The following is a 20,569-nucleotide window of genomic DNA, read 5'->3' as shown; positions in this document are numbered from 1 at the left end:
CACATGCCAGTGATCAGAATAATTAACATGGGGGGGGGGGGGGGGGGGGGGGGGGGACTTTGAATGTTTTAGGGACACCTGTGGTTGCTAAAGTAACTAATGTGCTCTAACAGGTAATGCGCTAGAGAGCTGACCTGGGACAAAGAATATACTTCTCCACTGATTTCTTCAAATAAATAGCTGGTTTGCAAGAATAAAAACAACTCCAGGAGCTCTGATAGAGACAAATGACAAAACACTTTTTTTTTTTTTATCCTAATAAACTTGAACTTGTTAAGCAATAAAACTAGCTATGTCCAAGAGCCCCATTTAACATTACACTTGAGAGCCCTAACCAGCCTGTGGAATATTACATATTAAGTGTTTGGTACATAAAAAATGGTTACCTGTAAGGCAAGTCTGGTCATGTAGCTGAGCCTGAAACAGTAGTGTTAAGATACACTACAGGAGACAATGTAACACTATTACTCTTATCAAAAGAAATAATAACATTGGGACAATAGTTTTCTTAATGTAATTATCATGGGGTCTTATTATTAACCAGTAGGTTTGTTACATTACGTTATCATTAATACATATCATACACAATATATATATATTATGTCAATATGTATATATATAATATATGATATATATATAATATGGCGACATTGTTATCCAGACAATACCTCTATAGTTTTCTGTTTGTCGACCTTCGCTCTATAGACCTATTTGGCCTTATCCTGATATGTACCCAATAAATAGACAAACAGCTGGAAGGAACACATGGCGACTGGTTATAAAGAGAAGGGATGGCCTCTTGGAGTTTCTGTTTGTGATCCAACCCCCTTCACCCTTTTATTACCCATACTCCAATAGACTTGATCTGTTTACTTAAGCGGGGCCCAACCCAAAGAAAACGCTACAATATGTTGTTCCAGCTCGTGCCGACATTTTAACAAGTTGTATTATATTTCTTGTAACAAATTTATAACAACGACATTTTATGAATGTACTGCTTATCTATGCCAAATCACTCCCGCAACAACATCTCTGTGTCTGTAAGTCACTGTATGTTCACGTGTTCAGTGTGTTTCCATTGGCCCGAAGTGTGCGGGCTGTGTACGTTTTGAAAAGGGTTGGATCACAAACACAGAAACTCCAAGAGACCATCCCATCTCTTTATAACCAGTCGACCTGTGTTCCTCCCAGCTGTTCGTCCTCCCTCTCGCTTTCCTCAGCGGAGAGTCCAGGGCTGGTATATCAGTGGCTTATCAATTATTTACTCTCTATACATTCTACCGATTTGCCTGCCATCTCATTCTCCATCTTCCCAGAGTCTGACATTGCTTATATACAATCCCGCCCTGCCTCTTCCCCTTCCCTTCCGAAAATATGGTTGGCAGAAGCCATCCAACACTCCCGTCCAATCAGCGCTTCCGCCATCTCTCCATCACGGAGTCCTCCAGGAATCTTAAAGGGGCCGAAAGGTTTCCCGAGATGGTTACTCTGTCCTAGAGTGTGTTGGCGATCATGGATCAGGGGATATTGTTGTGTATGTGAAAGACTGACGCTTGTTATATGTTTGCAAACAATGTTTGTATTGCAGGGATGAAAGGCAGTTTGATAATTAAAAAAATGGCTGGACTGTAACAAGATGAAATTTTGATTGTCATGTGTTGTCAATGTTAATATGCTAGCATCATCTTGTCTGTGAACGTTTAACTCGATGACGTGGTCAACACAAAAAGCTTCTGTCAAATTCTAAAATATTGGCGTTTCACAGACAGACAGGAAACAGGAGAGAGACACGTTGGTTTTTCGTTCAAAAAGCTTTATTCAGCACTCAGCTCACTGTCAGCTGCTCAGGAACCATGGCAACCACAACACAACAACAACAACAACAACAACAACAGGGCGTTGCCGCTACTCTAATCAAAATATTCTACTCTATTCTACACACTTCGGGCCAATGGAAACACACTGAACACGTGAACACACAGTGACTTACAGACGGGACTAATCACAGGGAAGACACAGAACATGCACAACACTAACAGAGCGGGAGGGCTAATCACAGGGAAGACACAGAACATGCACAACACGGCTAATAAAGCGGGTAGGGCCAATCACAGGGAAGACACAGAACATGCACAACACGGCTAATAAAGCGGGTAGGGCCAATCACAGGGAAGACACAGAACATGCACAACACGGCTAATAAAGCGGGTAGGGCCAATCACAGGGAAGACACAGAACATGCACAACACGGCTAATAAAGCGGGTAGGGCCAATCACAGGGAAGACACAGAACATGCACAACACGGCTAATAAAGCGGGTAGGGCCAATCACAGGGAAGACACAGAACATGCACAACACGGCTAATAAAGCGGGTAGGGCCAATCACAGGGAAGACACAGAACATGCACAACACGGCTAATAAAGGGTAGGGCCAATCACAGGGAAGACACAGAACATGCACAACACGGCTAATAAAGCGGGTAGGGCCAATCACAGGGAAGACACAGAACATGCACAACACGGCTAATAAAGCGGGTAGGGCCAATCACAGGGAAGACACAAAGATCCCGCGCGCAGGCTGGGTTTCATCTAGCAACAGAGGCGGGAAATACCGAGGGGAACGACATAAACACACAGCATGTAAACACGTATACACAGAAGTACAGTACAACACAAATGCACAGATCGTTATAATGTATAAATAAATCTAATAATGTGTACACTACTTTTATAAACCAATGTATACACTGTATCAACATGATATTGCTTTTCTGTGTTTCTGTCTAAAACGTGCAGGTTAACAGTTACCAGAGCTCTAGCACGAGTAATTAAAATGCAAGCCATATGCTTTTCTACAAAGGGGGGGCTTTTGGAGGATTTCTAATAAAAATTCTACTCTTGTTTCTCTTCAAATCTATTTCTAAAATACCCATGGATAGCGCGGTGTTTCTGATGCGCTTATTTCGTATAAACGTAGCACTAACACACACTCAAAAAGTAGGTTCACCTATAAGTGATTATACGGTACAGTATCACACCCTTCCTCTAGAAGCGTCTTTGTGACGTCTTCTCGTTTTACCACGCCCATTTCGACTGCAGTTGATAATATAAACTAGGAAGAACGAGTCGCCATTTTGTGGAGTGTATCTGCTGCATTGTAATTATTGCGCAGTTATTTCGAGGAACAATTATAAATATCAGTGTACATTATTTTTTCTCTGTTAACAAGTTCAGCCTTTATACAACTTTCAGATAACCATGAGCGACGTTGAGGATACACACTTCGATGGAAGAGTAAGTAATAACAATAAAAACGAGTTTCATTTTCTACGGTATTCTTTCCCGCTGCTTTGTTGCTGTACATGGGCCTGGCTCGATGCACGAACGTAGTAAAACGCAGACACCAGTCAATGTAAAAGTATAGCTTTATGCCATAAATTGAAAGTATTAAAATACATATCTGATAAATGTAATTATTTTATATAAATATATATATATATATTAACGAGCCAGGCAATGTAATAATATTCAACATGGCACCTGTGTACTTCTGGACCATAAAAGGCACCGAGCCAAGTATGTTTGACAACCGCAATCGACGGTTCTTGTAACATAGTATTGCAAATCTGGAGAGGAGGTGGTAAACCTTATATAATCGGTGCCGATAATTCATATTTTGTGCATTTTTGTAATACGTTTTATAGGCATATGTTATATACACTGTATGCTTAAATTACATCATGTATTTAATTACATGCGAGCCCAGTGTTGTGTGTATCTGTTAGTGAAATATAGAGGGTTTAAATGAGATGATGGCGAGCCTGCCGCAAATACGCATAGCTGTACCCCAGTACTTTCCGTTGAAAATAAAAATGACATTGGGACAGTGGCGAAATGCCATACAGACAATGGCGTCCGGGTTTCGGTTAATAGGTGTGGTTTTTTGTTTGTCTTTCATCGGCTGCTTATTTATTTTATCTCAATGCAAACAACAGCTAATTACAATTTATAGATAAACAAAGTGCAGCAGATCACGTTTATAAATATTCGTTAATCATGACGGTATCACATTTACATTATTTTAGTTAACAAATCCGCGGTGCATAGGGTTTAAATAATACAAATTAATTGCTCTAATAAAGTAAAATCGCATTGTGCAAGAGATGGCCGGTTCTTTGTGGGAATGCTGTTATCTACCGTTAATCGGAAGGCTTCACGTGGGGCATAGTTAGCAACACTCCCTCTGCTCTGTTCATTTTATTCCACTGAGGACAATGTGGTGAAGTGACTTTACAGCCACCCTTTCTATTTTAATTAAGAGTCCTGGTAAATGAGAAAACAAAGAATCCACGATAAAGTACTCTGGCTTTTTATGTATGAAGTGTACAGATTGGTAGCTCTGTGTTTAGATTACTGTACATGTATGCAGCGCTAAACTTAAAAAAAACTCTAGCGTCTACTAAGTTTCTTCGTTTAGTGATTTATTTATTTATCGCACTTCACCCTCCACAAAGGTTTGCCTAATGTAACTATTTTCTGATTGCACAGAAGGGGATGTCCAGCGTATTGATATATATATATATATATATATATATATATATATATATATATATATATATATATATATACACACTTAATAAATAGCCTGTCTGTAACTAAATTTTATGGAAATAGGTACGCTTGTTTTTCCTGCTGGATAATCAATTTTTAAACGTAGATAGCAAAACCCAGTAGGGATTTCTCTTCTGATCCCCATGTGCTTAATTATACTGAATGTTCTTTTTTTATTAAGGTTATTGATCGTGAAGAATTTGAAGAGTATTGTCCAAGAATGTGGAAGAATATCCAAGATAAAAGAAGGCTAATGAAAAATGTTAAAGATCAGAAAATAAAATGTGAAGGGAAAAAATGAACAGAAGAATGGTCAGATAGAAGCACATGCGTTGTTAAGTCTTACATGAAATGGTTTCATTTGGGGGAAGAAAACACGGAATATGAAAATGAAAATGAAAAACGAAGAATGAAGAAAAGTAGAAAGCCTGAGAGACGTAGCATTAAAAGAATCTGGAAGAATGAATAAGTCCTAGGTTAAGTAAATGTATGGTTTATGTTAAAGTGTCTGTATGCTCAAATTGTAGCCAAAAATGCATGATTAATGTAGTATACAATATGGTGATCAGGTATAAATAGGGAACTTGTGTAACACAAGGGACTGTGAAATAGCTTGTCACTGTAACATGTGAAGGGTGATTAATTATGCAAATAATGCAAGATTAACCTTTTTTCTTTTACAGCACAGGAAGTATTAATATACTGAGAAATTAAACATATATGCACAAGATGTATTTAACAAAACCTTGTAATATTAGGGATCCCGTTCTCCATCGAAATCTGATTGTGGCAGCCCAGTGCGTGTGAAGTCTGAGAGTCGTTCTGCGTCTGGTAGTCCTTCAAGAGCTTCAAAACGGTCAGAGTCCAGGTCAAGATCAAGGTCCAAATCAAGGTGCGGTATAAAATTAATAGCCATCATTTATTACATTTAAATGTAGCAAGTATTGTAACTTTGTGTTGTGTGCATTATTTATATATTGTATACTGGTTAGGAATGTTTAAAAAATAAATAAATAGAAATGCTATTAGTGACTTTCATTAGTGTATTTTGTGTGTAATTTCAGTAATTGCTGTGTATTGTTCCAGGTCGCGCTCTAGGAAGCACTCTCACAGGAGGTATTCACGCTCAAGGTCCCGCTCACACTCGCACAGGAAGAAATCCAGAAGCCGTTCATACTCGCCTGAATGCCGTCGCAAGAAGAGCCGGAGCACCTCTCCAATGTCAAATCGTCGCAGACATGCAGGCAGCAGGGTATGTCATGAAAGAATCTCATCTTTTAGATGCTTCTATTTTACAAGTTAGAATTTAGGTCTCTCATAGCAAAAGTTGTAAATCCACAATTTCTCAGACCCAGTGCAAAAAGTTAGAATTATACCTCGTTTCCATGGACTGCTAACTCGAGTTGACTTGAGTGCGCTCAAATTGGTCTGAATTCTCCCGTAACTCGAGTAGATGAAAAGGGATACACACACACGCTCTTTATAGTACATTATGGTGTGTACTGACAGCCCTGGTTAGTATTTTCCAAGCAAAGGACACCTAAATATGCATACGACTAACATTGCAGAGGCTTAACTACAAAATAAAAAACAGAAAAAAAAAAAAAACTACGTACACAAAGTACATGTTGAAATTGGTGCTGTTGTTCGATTCAAATTTTTGATTAGTTAATTTATGGGCATTATGCGCAGATGCATCTGCACATTTTTAGTAAAGGTAACAATCTTATAGTGGATGGCCTGCATTTAAAGTTAAAAAATCAATACAATCTTAAAAAAACTTTTTTTAAACAAATTATTTGTGTAAGTGTTCTGAAATTTAAAGCCTATACATAATTCATTTACACTTAAGCATTCTCTGAATTAATATTATAATATCTGCCCTTACTCTGGTTCCACAGCAGTCAGATATGCGACGGACTGACTGTATAATGATAAATTACAAATTAATACAATAAATATTTCTTTGAAATGTCACATGACCGGTTATACGGATAGCATATTATCAGTGTTTAACTACTTTAAAGTTCATACTTTTTGAAACATTTAAAATTCCCCATCCCTAAAAGACACCCACCGTGCAGGTATCAGAAAGTCCATAAAGAAAACAATATGTTAAAATAAATTGATTCTGCACTGTATAAAACAGAGCTGGTTTTACCAGTGCTTGCTAATCTAATTAGCAAGCACTTTTTTGTTCTCCACTTTGCTGCAGTGTAGTGCTAGTATAACAAGTTAAATGACCTGCTATTTTAGTAGACAGATTTAATTAAATAAAAATTTATTTAAATAATTTTTGAAATTTAAGTGTAAATTGCAAAATTGTGTTGCATTTTTTTGACCGTGCAAAGTAAAACAGCAGTTCAAAAACAGTCAATCCCCCAAGGTTGCAAATTCGCCGAATGCCAGCTGAAATGCCCCGTTATACGGTATGTTCCTGCCCCCAACATTTGATTTAGTGATACAATTTTCTCCCAGCCTGAAGAGTGAAATCGGACCAGATAGTTCGGTCTCATGATGAAATTGGGAGGAATGACTCATTAATTTGTACCTTTCCCTCCCCCCCCCCCCGCCGTTCCCCGCCGCCGCCGTTGAGAAACACATAAGGGTTATGTTGTTCATGGTATTATATAGTCTACAATCTTGCAATGTGCGTCTTTTTTTTGGAAAGACATACAACCTTAACAGGCTGTCGCATACCTGCATCTCCTAAATAATGTTTGAAATTCTTCCTTTCGGGTTCTCTGTTAGTTGAGAGGATGGCTGTACCAGCGACGTTGCTTTTGATTGATTGATTTTTTTTAATCCTTGTTTTAGAGATACAAACTCGGCACGTCTTCTTTTAATGTAAATTTGTCATTTTGCAAATGCAGTCTGTATTTGGTGTGAACAGCTGCAACCACTTTGCGCAGTCAAAAGGGCTGCAACACAATGTGTCCTGTACCCCAAATAGTGAAGCAGCACGTTTTAGCCTGACGTATCGCAATCATCTGCAATAGAAGAACTTTATAAACCAGGCTTTAGTAGGGTTTTCCACATTTCTAAAACAGCATTGTAAAGAAAGCCTTTTAAGTTGGTAAACCAGTTCTTCGATCTGTTCTGTCTACAGAAAACGGTTCACTCAATATTTTTTGCATTTGAGCTGTCGCTGATTTACATGCTTGCTTCTATTTAATTTGCTGACCTACGTAGCTACACAAATGCTGGGTGCATACACAACCAAACAATTTAGATACTTGCAGATTTGTATTTTAAATGCATTACATACTGAATTTGTAAAGGGAATAAAGAGTTCCTATTCAAATGTTTTTACATGCATTGCTAAGATTTCATGGACTTTTTTCAAATTCCCGTTTTCCGTGGCAAAGTGTAGCCTTAATCATAGGTTCGAGGAGTACTCGGCTGACACAGTAAAAAATCGCCTTCAATAAGTGAAATTTTAATCAAAAGCATTAAGGCTTAACTCTGTTTTACTTGTGGGATGTACTACTGATTCTTGAAGTGTCTCAATTTTGAAGTTTTACATACATACACGTGTGAGATTTATTTAATACATGCACACATTTTACAGCCTTAATTAAAAGGCAAAAATTAATTTTCCTAATTGTTTTTAGTTCCTGCCCAAAATACAATTGTGATGTGAAACAATTTTTAATAACCCCTTTTATATCAACAGACAAGATTCAGCAATGACATCAAAAAAGAGGCAAGCAATCATAGTGATGCCAGGGTATGTGAAAATGTATGAGTTTATCAAACAAGACTTTGATGGATAGTTTGCGATTTGTGTACGTGAATGGGGGCAAAAAATTATATATTTTGTATGAAAGGGGTTATTAAACTGGCCAGCAGTTGCCCACAAAAGCAAAACATACATTTATTTGGGGGGGGGTGGGGGGGGTGGATATTTTTTTTAGTAAGCTGTATTTTGCAACACATTCTGCTATTAAGTTTATATAATTCAGAGTTAACTAGTTTAAGAAAAGGTGTCTTACTTATGCATGTATGTGATTTAGAAAGCACTCAGTCTTTACTGTAGAAAACTCAGAACTTTAGCTTTTCCACCAGGCAAATCCTGACCCAAACACCTGTCTTGGAGTGTTTGGGTTAAGCCTGTACACAACGGAGAGGGACCTGCGTGAAGTGTTTTCTCGTTACGGACCGCTGGCTGGCGTGAATGTTGTCTATGATCAGAGAACAGGACGGTCAAGAGGATTTTCATTTGTGTACTTCGAAAGAATTGATGATGCTAAAGAGGTATGTTTTACAGGCTTTAAAGCCACGCTCCAGATAAGATGTGTACTGGGTGTTTTATACATTGCAAAAATGTGAATTGCGTATATTTTAAACGTGATGTATAACAAATAAGCATAGGAATCTTGCTGCACAGCTTGAGTTTGCATACAACTGCTGTGACAGTGAATTGTACCCAGAAACACATGACCAATAAAGAAACAGGAGGGGGAGAAATGTATGGTTCAGTCCAGTCACATGCAGTGAATTTTTGTAACTGGTGAATAAGTTACTGGATTCTTGATCTTGGGATTAGTCCACCTCAGGCTAACCTACCAATTTGCCCATCTGCCAAGTTAATTTTTGGAAGGTAAAACTATATAATAAGTACAATATTCTGTGCTATAATGTTTTTTTAAATTTGCATTAGTGCTGTATCGGTACAGGTTTTCTACTTATTTGCAGATGTACACCAAGGAACCAGTAGTAGAAATAGTGAATAATTAGCCTATGTGTACCTGGTTCTTTAACTTGGCTGCCTAAAGGTGGCATCCTACCAAACAGTGTCTGCTTATGTATAGAAAGGTTTCCAAGACATGTGTGGGCATGTAATGTGTATCTGATTTCTGAATGTCTTCCTTACTATGGCATGTATTTGTAATTTGTAACAAAATTTGAACTGTCTGAACTTCTATTTTTCCTTGGATAAATGTGAATATTTCATTGGGGGGGGGGGGGGGGGGGGAACCAGTCTTACTTTTATTTTACATTTACTCACCAATTCAATTGCAGGCGATGGAACGTGCAAATGGAATGGAGCTTGACGGAAGGCGGATACGTGTAGATTACTCCATCACCAAACGGGCCCACACTCCTACTCCTGGCATTTACATGGGAAGGCCAACTCAGTAAGTTAAGAGTTAAGCCTTTCAATTACACCATTGATTTTATTAAATATTTCTTCAGTGTTTACTGTTAAATTGTACTAATTTGTCAGAGTATTTCCATAGGAGAAATGCCAACGAATACGGTTTGGCCGTAGCAGCTACTATTTTGGAGGTTCTGTTACAGCGCTGTGTCGAAGGGGTATAATACTATTAGACTTTTATTAAATAAACGATGGATACGCCTTAAATGTTTATGAAATATTATTTCAGTAGTGTGTGGTTTCCTATAATTAATGAATTAATGGTTCTTAAATAATACTGTATTGTACTGACAGTTAAGGCATTTTTTACTGACATACTAAAAGTTCTGAGCCGGGTTACTTAATAACCAGCTTAGGTGTCCTTAGCAACAGCTGCGACCTTGCTGTCATTATCAATCGCATGTTACTTGGTTGCTTTTTAGTAGAGCTGGGACTTGAAATTCCGTCTTAACCAAAACCCTTTTTTTCACGATTTTAGCTAATGTTGAACTAGCTTGGTAGTCTTACTTTGCAATGTAGCTGTTCACACATTCAATTTTTTCAGCGCTGAAATTTGATTTAAACATACATGCAGGTGCAAGTCAAATGCCCAGTTTTTGTCAGCACGCAGCTGCAATTTTCAGTGTTTGTCGGGTCTTTGGCCCAAATCAAGCAAAGTATCTCTGCATAGCTGAGAGGTGTTTGAGGCCATTCGACTGTTTGAAGACAACTGTAGCACAGCGTGAATACTGTGATTGTTGCAAAATTGTCAGTGAAATGAAATGCAGTGCAACGTTTGCCAGTTCTAGAAAGACATGGAAACGAGATTCCCAACTCCTTGCTGTGATGCATACAAAAATATACTTGGATAACCGGCGTGCCAGAAAGGCATCAGATGTACAACGTGTTGTATCAGAATAATGTAAACAAACTAAAATGTAAAATAACTGCAAACTACCGCAACAGATGCACACAGTCTTTTTGAACTTCAAACATTTGTTTGTAGTTCTATATGCTGTGACTTGAACCTGATGTTGTGAAAACCATAATAAATTAATATTTATTCATATTTCCTGTGACTTCACACATTTTCCCCTTCTTCTGTGATTATGAACAAATTCCCAGCCTTACCAGTTATTAAAATAGGAATCGCAAATCGAACAGAAAATATCACTCTCTTCCATCTAAGATTGAGGTTGGCTTGTTTAAAAATAGTGTGTCTCAATCTCCCATCTACTGTGAATACTGCCGGACAGACTTCTCTATCAAACATGGTGGGCATCATGACTATCACTCGCATAGGTACGAAGAAACACCAACAGTAAGCAAAATCTGACACTTGTGTAAATGGGTTTTGAGGTTGAATTCTTTAAATAATTATACGGTGTAACAATTTTTTTTTTTTTTTTTTGTTCCTGGGTAGTAAGTGTTATTTCCTAATTGCTTATGCCTCAAAAGTATAGAAAATGGCTATTATTGCCCACAAACTTTGCTTTTGTGACCAGGACAGTGATATTTCAAAATATCACTATTTCCAATGGGAAAACTGGCAAATGTGTGCCTTTTTGTTCACATAGTCAGAAAAAAAAACAACATATGAATCCAAATTAACATGTATTTAATGGATTCGTGTTAATTTGGATTCGTATGTTTTTTTTCTGGCTTTATGTGAACAAAGACACACATTTACCCGTTTTCCGATTGGAAATAGTGATATTTTGAAATATCACTGTCCTGGTTACAAAAGCAAAATTTGTGGTCAATAATAGCCATTTTCTATACTTTTGAGGCATAAACAATTAGGAAATAACACTTAATACACAGGAACAAAAATTGTGTTGCATAGTTTTATTGGATACTACACAACATTTTGTGGTTTGATAGTTGCAGAGTAGTAAAAATGTTTAAAAAAAAAAAAAAAAAAAATTGTTAAATCTTTAGGTTATTTTTATAAAGTTTTGGGGTTGAATAGTTGTCCATATTTGATAGCACTTACAAATCCTAAAACACTCAATCATTATATATTTTTAAATTGAGAATAAATAGAACATCTAAAACATCCTTTAAACATCTCAAAGGTTTTGTTTTCTGTTTATAAGTTCATGAATCTAGCTTGGGAAAAGTCTGAAAATATTATACAGAAAATGAAAAGAAAAATAGCATTTAAGCTAATTGGAAACTATTTGACCTGACTCTAGCTCGTTCTTGGAGTCAATTTAATTGTTCGTACAAGTGAATTTGCTCACTGTGGTACAACACAAATTCAAACCACAAGTTGAACCACATCGGGTCAGTTCTGGCACTAGGGCAAGAGCTTCGCTCTGAAAATTGACTGCTTTCAAATATTCCTTGTGTTATATTTCTTGCAGGTGCATACTGGAACACTTGCTTCCATGCTGTGACAAATCTGTTCACATTTGGAAGTTTCTTGTGCCACGCATTTCAGGCAAGGCTAAGGATGTGTGCTTTTAGTTATGTGAACTGCATTTGCAACAAGCCTTTTAGGGACTGTGTCCACTCTTTTGTCATGTACAGAGCATTAGCCATTGGGAAAGCAGATACTCAATCAACATTGTACTTTGAAACTGTCTGTACAATAGGTTGTGAGACCGTCGCTAAATGTAGTTCATTCAAGAAAATATCAACTAAATAAGCAGTCGGAGAATCAATTATCTTTCCTTCAAATGCAGGAATAACCCGAATATCGACCACGTACTGGTCTCCAGAATCGGTAGATTCGTCCACAACGAAAGCAATTGAATTTGCCTCCTGGAATAGTTCACAAAGTTGTTTTTTGTGCATTTTGTAAGCTATTAGGGAAATGGTTAGCTCGCAATGCTTGGTATTGGTCCTCCCCCTTTTTTTTTTTTTTTTTTTTTTTTGTTAAACTGATTGGATGGGTGATCTAGTTTGTGTAACAATGTTGGCTGCAGTCCATGCTTCAAAGTTGAGGGTTCAGATTATTCTTGAGCTCGGCAGTCTGTTGATTCTTTGAAAAGGCCAGCCATATTGCGTTGTTTCTTTTAGTTCTTTCCTCAGCTGATGCTTCCTTTTCTTGTGTACAGTGCTTTCTAAATGCTTGTCGATAGAGCTTTTATGCTGGTAATTGAGCGAAATATTACAGGCTGTACGATAGTGTTAGTGTCTGTAATATTGGCGTATATTCACATGATCCTTTGGAATTCATTTTGTTGGTACTTTGAGTGTGGTGCCCTCCTTTTGACATATTGCAAACTTTAATTTCTAGTACAACAAAGTGCAGTATTTAATAGGTGTGCGCAGATGAAGATTTTCTTGGCCAATAATGATAGCTGATGGTTATCTACCGATATCGGCCGATACTAGTTGGATACGGATAATAGAACAAGACATAGAACCTATATTTAACTGTTTCATAATTATAAATATTAAATGAACAGATTGTTTACTTGTATTTGACAAATGAACAAGCATTGTTTACTTGTGGCATTTACTTCAGAAAATCCATACAAAGAATAACGTAGTATTATATAGTGTGCTTTATAGCAATTTATACATTTGTTTTACAAAACACACAAACATTATGCATTCTGTAATAGTAAAAACACTTCCGTACAAAAAATGTCTAATTTGACATGTAGCCATTTACAGTCAAACATAGTGTATATAACTTCTACCTATTCTGTACAGTAGAAAAGAAATGTAGCCTACACAATGCCAGCTACAAAAGTAAACTTGAGTTCCAAAATATTACATTTCTGGTTATAAAATTCAGTCAAACTTGAATTTGTTACTTCACAAGATGGCACAGTAATCAATTTCTGCCACCAAATACACCCACAACCAATGCAGATTAAGAAACAAATTACAAAAGGTCATTTTGAAGAACATTGTATAATAATAACTTAAACATCAATATTATTTAGGGTTTTTTTTATTTTTTTTAAAAGCATCAGAATAATATTCTACTCTCAGTTCGTTGGATTTAACACCGAACAAAAATAAACGCAACATGCAACAATTTCAAAGAAAAAAAAAAAAAAAGGGTCATGGATCAGAAAACCAGTCAGTATCTGGTGTGACCACTATTTGCCTCATGCAGCATGACACATCTCCTTCGCATAGTTGATCAGGCTGTTGATTGTGGCCTGTGGAATGTTGTCCCACTCCTCCAATGGCTGTGTGAAGTTGCTGGATATTGGCGGGAACTGGAACACGCTGTCGTACATGTAGATCCAGAGCATCCCAAAAATGCTCAGTGGGTGACATGTCTGGTGAGTATGCAGGCCATGGAAGAACTGGGACATTTTCAGCTTCTAGGAATTGTGACATGGGGCAGTGCATTATCATAATGAAACATGAGGTGATGGCAGCAGATGAATGGCACGGCATTGGGCCTCATGATGTCGTCACGGTATCTCTGTGCATTCAAATTGCCATAGATAAAATGCAATTGTGTTCGTTGTCCGTAGCTTATGCCTACCCATACCATAACCCCACAGCCACCATGGGGCACTCTGTACACAACGTTGACATTGGCAAACCTCTCGCCTGTACGACGCCATACACGCTGTCTGCCATCTGCCCGGTACAGTTGAAACCGGAATTCGTCTGTGAAGAGCACACTTCTCCAGCATGCCAGTGGCCATCGAAGGTGAGCATTTGCCCACTGAAGTCGGTTATGACGCTGAACTGCAGTCAGGTCAAGACCATGGTGAGGATGACGAGCACGCAGATGAGCTTCCCTGAGACGATTTCTGACAGTTTGTGCAGAAATTCTTCGGTTGTGCAAACCCATGGTTTCATCAGCTGTCCGGGTGGCTGGTCTCAGACGATCCCGCAAGTGAAGAAGCCGGGTGTGGAGGTCCTGGGCTGGCGTGGTTAGATGTGGTCTGCGGTTGTGAGGCTGGTTGGACGTACTGCCAAATTCTCTAAAACGACGTTTGAGGCGGCTTATTGTAGAGAAATGAACATTCAGTTCTCTGGCAACAGCTCTGGTGGACATTCCTGCAGTCAGCATGGCAGTTGCACGCTCTCTCAAAACTTGAGGCATCTGTGACAAAACTGCACATTTTAGAGTGGCCTTTTATTGTCCCCAGCACAAGGTACACCTGTGTAATGATCATGCTGTTTAATCAGCTTCTTGATATTGCATGCCTGTCAGGTGGATGGATTATCTTGGCAAAGGAAAAATGCTCACTAACAGGGATGTAAACAGATTTGTGCACAAAATTTGAGAGAAATAAGCCTTTTGTGCATATTGAAAATTTCTGGTATCTTATTTCAGCTCATGAAACATGGGACCAACACTTTACATGTTGCGTTATATATTTTTGTTCAGTGTAGCATCAAGTCTGTTCCGCTGAACACAACTCGCTATTCTATAGTCTTATAAAAAAATAATAAAATACATTTGAGACACCATTTATTGCAGATTGATTTGCGCGTTACACGGCACTGCAAAGAAAATGACTTTCAGTGTTCTTGCATCGCGTATATTATAGGCTAAAATAACAAACTGCAGAGGGCTGATTTTGTTTTTCTTATTGGTAGCATGCCAATCAGCTACTGATTATCTGTACCTCCCTAGTATTTAACATCCTCTCAATTTAGAGCGTGCAACTGGTGAGGCCCATTGTTATGGTTACAAAGGTAGCAACTGGAATGACGATCATGATTGGCTAGAGATGGCTAGAAGGCATACCTAGTCCCCTATTAGAAAAATAATGTGACTGTTCTGTTTTTTGTGTTTTTGCAGTTTGTGTTAAGTTACAGTTTCTGCCACAAATTCATGACCTGTGATTTTCTTACTGCCTTAGTCATCATGTATTTCATGATTTGTGATACTTCCCCATTGCAGTTTTACATGTAGTAGTTCCCCATGATCATTCCAGTTTCTGAAAGGATGGTGTAAATACATTTTTAGCACTTAAATAGAGCAAACATTTGTTTTGTTACAGTACACTACAATACCTGTTGCATTTAGGAACCCGGCAGCCAGTTTAGTTTGCTTCTGTTAAATGATTGAACGTATTGCATAAGTTGCATGATTTCTTTCAAAATATTTTCAATAAGACACCAGCTGCATCAAAGAGCGGAAATATTTCTGCTGAAGATCTCTATCCAGTACAAGTGGACATTTTATTAGATTTTACTGATGGCACACATGCTGTCTTTTTTAAAAGGTGGACATAAATATTCTGCAGTTTAGCGTTTACTGTTCACTGTTCAGGTAAGTATTTAAATTATAGGAACATTTTTGTATAATAACTGTAGAGAATGAATTTTGACACTGACCATGCGATTTAAATGTTTAATACAGCCCAGTTCAGAGGAAACTGAAGACCACAAGCTATGTGTTGCATATTCAGAATTGTTTCATTTGTGCAGCAGCAGTGGCGGGAGCAGTGGCGGTGGTGGCAGCAGCGGAAGTAGTAGTGGAGGACGTCGGCGTGATTCCTATTATGACCGGGGAGGCTATGACCGGGGAGGCTACGACCGGGGAGGCTATGACCGATACGACGAGTACGATAATAGATACAGGTGAATATCTCAACTTTGCAGTACAACTCATTCTTTGTATGATCTTGCATTTACATGCAGTGTTTAAGCGTTTAGTTCTAGATGTTATATGTACATGGTGCTACAGCAATTCAAACCAACTTCCAGAAAGGAAAATAAGGTACAGACTGGAACAATTATTCAAGTTGCATGTGGACATAATTAGCTATATGAAGGGGAAATTTGACTTTTTAGGCAAACGCAGTACAGACAAATTTAACATTGGTATTAATCACTGCTGTAGTTCTATTAAATTGTGACTTTAGAGAATCACATTTTAATTCCAGGTAAATTTCCTTTAGAACATGTTGAAAGTTCTCACCCTAAAATTCTGAAATAAGCTATATACACTTTGCATACACCCCAGTTCAGTCCATATACATTTGGGAGACCTGTGTGCTCAAAAAATTAACACCTTCAGACATCCTTAGTCTTCTGTTGGTCTTTCCCAGAAGAACTGCTGCTTCATTTATTACAACCTAAATGTGTGTTTTATTTATCCTGCTTTTAATATATGGCTTTTGTTTTTTCACTTAGTCGGAGACGATCTCCATCTCCTTATTACAGTAGATGCAGATCCCGTTCTAGATCTCGTTCCTACAGTCCTCGTAAGTATCTGGTATTTTTTGTTACATAAAGTAAAGGACTTCAGAACTGATCATTCAAACCTAAAGAACAACTTTTACATTTGTTTGGAGACATTTGGCATAAACTGGCTGTAAATAGACCATCAGAGGCTATTTCCTGGTTGGCACTTGTCCAGCTTTAGTTCAGATTATACACGTGGAAATAGTAATTTTTAATTTTATGGGCTTGACACTTGTAATGCGATTTATATCCATGATGTCAAACAAAAAAAAACACCTGCCAAATGTAATAGAAGACTGATAACAATTTGAATCCCTTTGCATTTTGCACAAGTTAAATGTATATCCCAGACAGGAATCTAATGTAGGCTTGTATGTGTGTGTCACACTAACATCTTTAGATAAATCTATAGATCCGGTGTCATAGGAAAAGTAGATCACGCAGGTGCAGTAAGGTAAAAGGAAGGCTTGGCAGCAATTTGATTAAAGGGCAAGGTAGCTTCACTCAGCATTTTCTGTCTGGTCATTTTATTTGCCAGATCGTATGGTAATGTGTTCACGCACCTTTTTTTTTTTTTTTTGTCTGTAAAATGTGTGATGCAAAGTTTTCTGTTATCTCGTTATATTCGGACTAAAGTGTTAAACGTCTATCAACTTTCTGCCGACGTGTGTTTAAAAATGTCTTGACATATGTAGGCTGTAGTTGATGTGTGATTGCAAAGATTTATTTACTGTATATTAAAAGGCTTTACACATCAATGTTAATCAATTAAAATATTTTAGTAATATTCTAATGACATAAAATCATACAGTATTAGTATTGCTTATTTTGTTAGTAGGCCTAGCGGTAACTATCACAGTTTACACAGACTAAACGTTGTCATCCTAGTTTTACAGAAAAATAAGACTAGAACAACTATTTATTGTTAATGTATATTATAGCATTCTCTTATCTATTGTTATACTGTCATATGTCCAAACTTCTTACGTACATTTATACTTGCAAAATCCACTTCCTTAGCTACTGCTTGCACGTTAAATATAAAAAACCGAGTTGCAATAACGTTTATTAAACATAAAAATTACTTGAACTTCATTTTAAATTGTCTATTAATGTATATTACAGCATTCTCTTATCTATCATTGCTGTCAAACACGTCCAAGCTACTTATGTAAACTTATACTTACAAAATCCTTTTACGTGTTATTTTTTTGTTAATATATTAGATCTACTTATTCCCTGAGCTCGATCTAATTCCCCAGACGTAGCACTAGTACAGCGATCTATGGGTAAACTTTACAAACAATGGAACCTTCCCTTTTGAATTCTAGACTGATCTACTTTTTTCCCCCTAACTTTGTTTGGACGTTTATGTTGGTATGCACAATATGTATTTCTGTGCACGGTCCCTTAGCCATGCTGCATTATATCTTGGAATGTAAATGTTGGGTATATGTTGATAATCCAATGGCAGGTGCTTGGAAGTAAAAGCATCTTCTCAGTTTGTTAGTTTTATTATTCATGATTCATTATTTCGTGAACCATGGTTACATTTTTTTTTTTTTTTTTTTTTTCTCTTCCAGGACGTTACTAAACAGGATAGATTCAGCTCGGGAGATTTATTGTTGATCCTCCAGAAAAGTTGTACAACTTTTAAAAAAAAAAAAAAAAAAAAAAAAAAAAAAAAAAAAACAACAAAAAAACTTGTTCTGAACTACTAATGAGACATTGTTAAGTTTGAGTTCTAGAAATGATAATCTTGTTTTTTGTTTTTTTTTAAATTGAATGCTTTATAGTTCAACTTAAATCTGTGATTGCCAGAAAGGTCGTGGTTTTTTGTTTAAGATTTTTTTCTTAGTCAGGTTATGAACATATTGCATTTAGCTGCATTTACTGTTTTTTTCTGTGTATTTGTAAAACACATTGAAAAAATGTCATGCAGAATAAAAAGCTAGAACTGCTACATTTTCTATTCCTTGATTTTCTAAATTAAATTTAGAGTTGGAAAGTTTATGTATTGTGACTTTTTTTTTTTTTATTTTATGTTACTCCTTGCAATGTATGGGCATGTGAACATGATTTAACTTACTAATGGTAGCAGTTGTATTAGCACAATGTTGTAATGTAAATGGATACATTTCAATGTCAACTTGGATGTGCAAAAAGGAAATTATTTTGATGGAATGTGAGGTATATTTAATGGGTTTTTACGCTTGCTTGTTTTTTGTTTGCCAAATAAACATGAAAAACAAATGTCAGTTTATTTAAAACTGAAATAGTACATGTAGGTTACACCTTTGATTTCAAAATGTACCTGTTAGGTGTGGGCCTTGTCAAAGCCTCAAGCAGTGTATTTGCCATGCCTTCTTAAACTTAACCATACTTTGATATGTACAGTGTTAACCATGTTATACCACAGTAAAAATTTAGCTGACTCTAATGTTGGGAAGTTTGTATGGAATGATACCTCCAAATCACGCAGTCTAAACAGCTTCCCCATAGTGAATGGAGTGGTATTGGCAAATCAGCGTTCATGAAAGGTGAGGCACTGGCTCTCTTCAGGTTCAATTAGTGGTCCCCTTCTGTAGACTGGATCTTTACATGAACACCACTCTAACTCAACTCCTGGGTCTGTCTCAAGGGGACTATGAAATACATTGGGTCTCATTGGTAAGTCCAGATTCCTTCAAATTTTAAAACTAGGCTTAAGACAGGAACTGGAATTTGATAAATATATTATGTAGTAAAGATTGTATTTGTTTAATTAAAAAAAAAAATAATAATAATTGTTGATAAAACACCAAGTCAAATGTATGTGCAAGACACTTTGGACAGTAAGCATTGCCATTGATGCATGTTTAGACTTTCCCTTTCATAAGTGGAAAGGCAATTACATATGTATAGTGGATGTAGCAGAGACATCAAAACTGATGGCTGTTCTGTCCAGGGCAGAATGACCAAGATAACGCTGACCACAACTGCTAATAAAGACTTGTTAACAACCAATAAAAAAAAACAGGTTTAACATATATTAATATTGACACATAGGTTTACTATAAAGTAAGCACTTTACCATCATTTGAACGTTCTGCCAGAGTTTTAATAGCTAGATTTTTTTTTTTTTTTCTCCAGTTTTAAAAAATGCAAATTGCAGTGTACTTGCATGTTTTAATTGGGGATACAGAGGTAACCTATTAAGTAGATTTGTGTGGTTTTATGTGTTTGTTTATTATTAGTACTATCATTATTGGGACATCTTTTGTACATCAGTCAAAAAGGAGTCTTCATGTATTCCCTCAGAATCTCCTTACTGCTTCCCACATTATTTTTGCTGGTCTGAAGAGATTATCCAATAAAGAACAGTTTCCAACTTTTACGCATTGTCATTAGTTACATTAAATGCCAGTCATATTGTCCGGGAGACGAGTGAAGTAACTGAATGGGGCGTAGCTAACTAAGCACATTCACCTGAGAACGTTTGTGAACTGAAAAAGGTAATAAAGTAAATATTTCTAAAGCAGACTTAATTGTGAGGTAATGATTGCAATTGTACAAAGCAAGCCCTAAAAAGGATGTTTAAAAAAAAAAAAAAAAAAAAAAAGGTAAAAGTACACATTCTCGTAATGTTATTTTGAAAATATATGTCGTGGTCCTGGAGTGGACTCCCCATTTTACTCTCAAACTGGTTA

At 37.0% G+C, this 20,569-nt stretch overlaps 1 protein-coding gene across 7 annotated transcripts; it reads left to right on the top strand.

Annotated features, from left to right (window-relative positions):
• Positions 1-3,104: 3,104 nt before the first annotated feature.
• Positions 3,105-19,133, top strand: LOC121313612 (transformer-2 protein homolog alpha-like). 7 transcript variants are annotated; one of them, XM_041246328.1, is made up of 9 exons: positions 3,105-3,295; positions 5,371-5,504; positions 5,699-5,864; positions 8,289-8,342; positions 8,681-8,869; positions 9,638-9,753; positions 16,125-16,274; positions 16,830-16,900; positions 18,464-19,133. In XM_041246328.1, exons 1-9 carry the CDS (start codon positions 3,260-3,262, stop codon positions 18,472-18,474), a joined length of 927 nt encoding a protein of 308 aa, XP_041102262.1. In that variant the 5' UTR covers positions 3,105-3,259; the 3' UTR covers positions 18,475-19,133. The 7 variants fall into 7 exon arrangements, with proteins under 7 accessions (XP_041102262.1, XP_041102259.1, XP_041102265.1 ...); XM_041246325.1 differs by having other exon boundaries at positions 8,669-8,869; XM_041246326.1 differs by having other exon boundaries at positions 3,106-3,295; positions 16,122-16,274.
• The last annotated feature ends 1,436 nt before the right edge of the window (positions 19,134-20,569 follow it).

The sequence above is a fragment of the Polyodon spathula genome, chromosome 3 (genome assembly GCF_017654505.1).
Source record: "Polyodon spathula isolate WHYD16114869_AA chromosome 3, ASM1765450v1, whole genome shotgun sequence".
Taxonomy (NCBI): Eukaryota; Metazoa; Chordata; class Actinopteri; order Acipenseriformes; family Polyodontidae; genus Polyodon; species Polyodon spathula.
The sequence above is the reverse complement of the archived record's forward strand: the minus strand, read 5'-3'. Positions and strand labels throughout refer to the sequence as shown.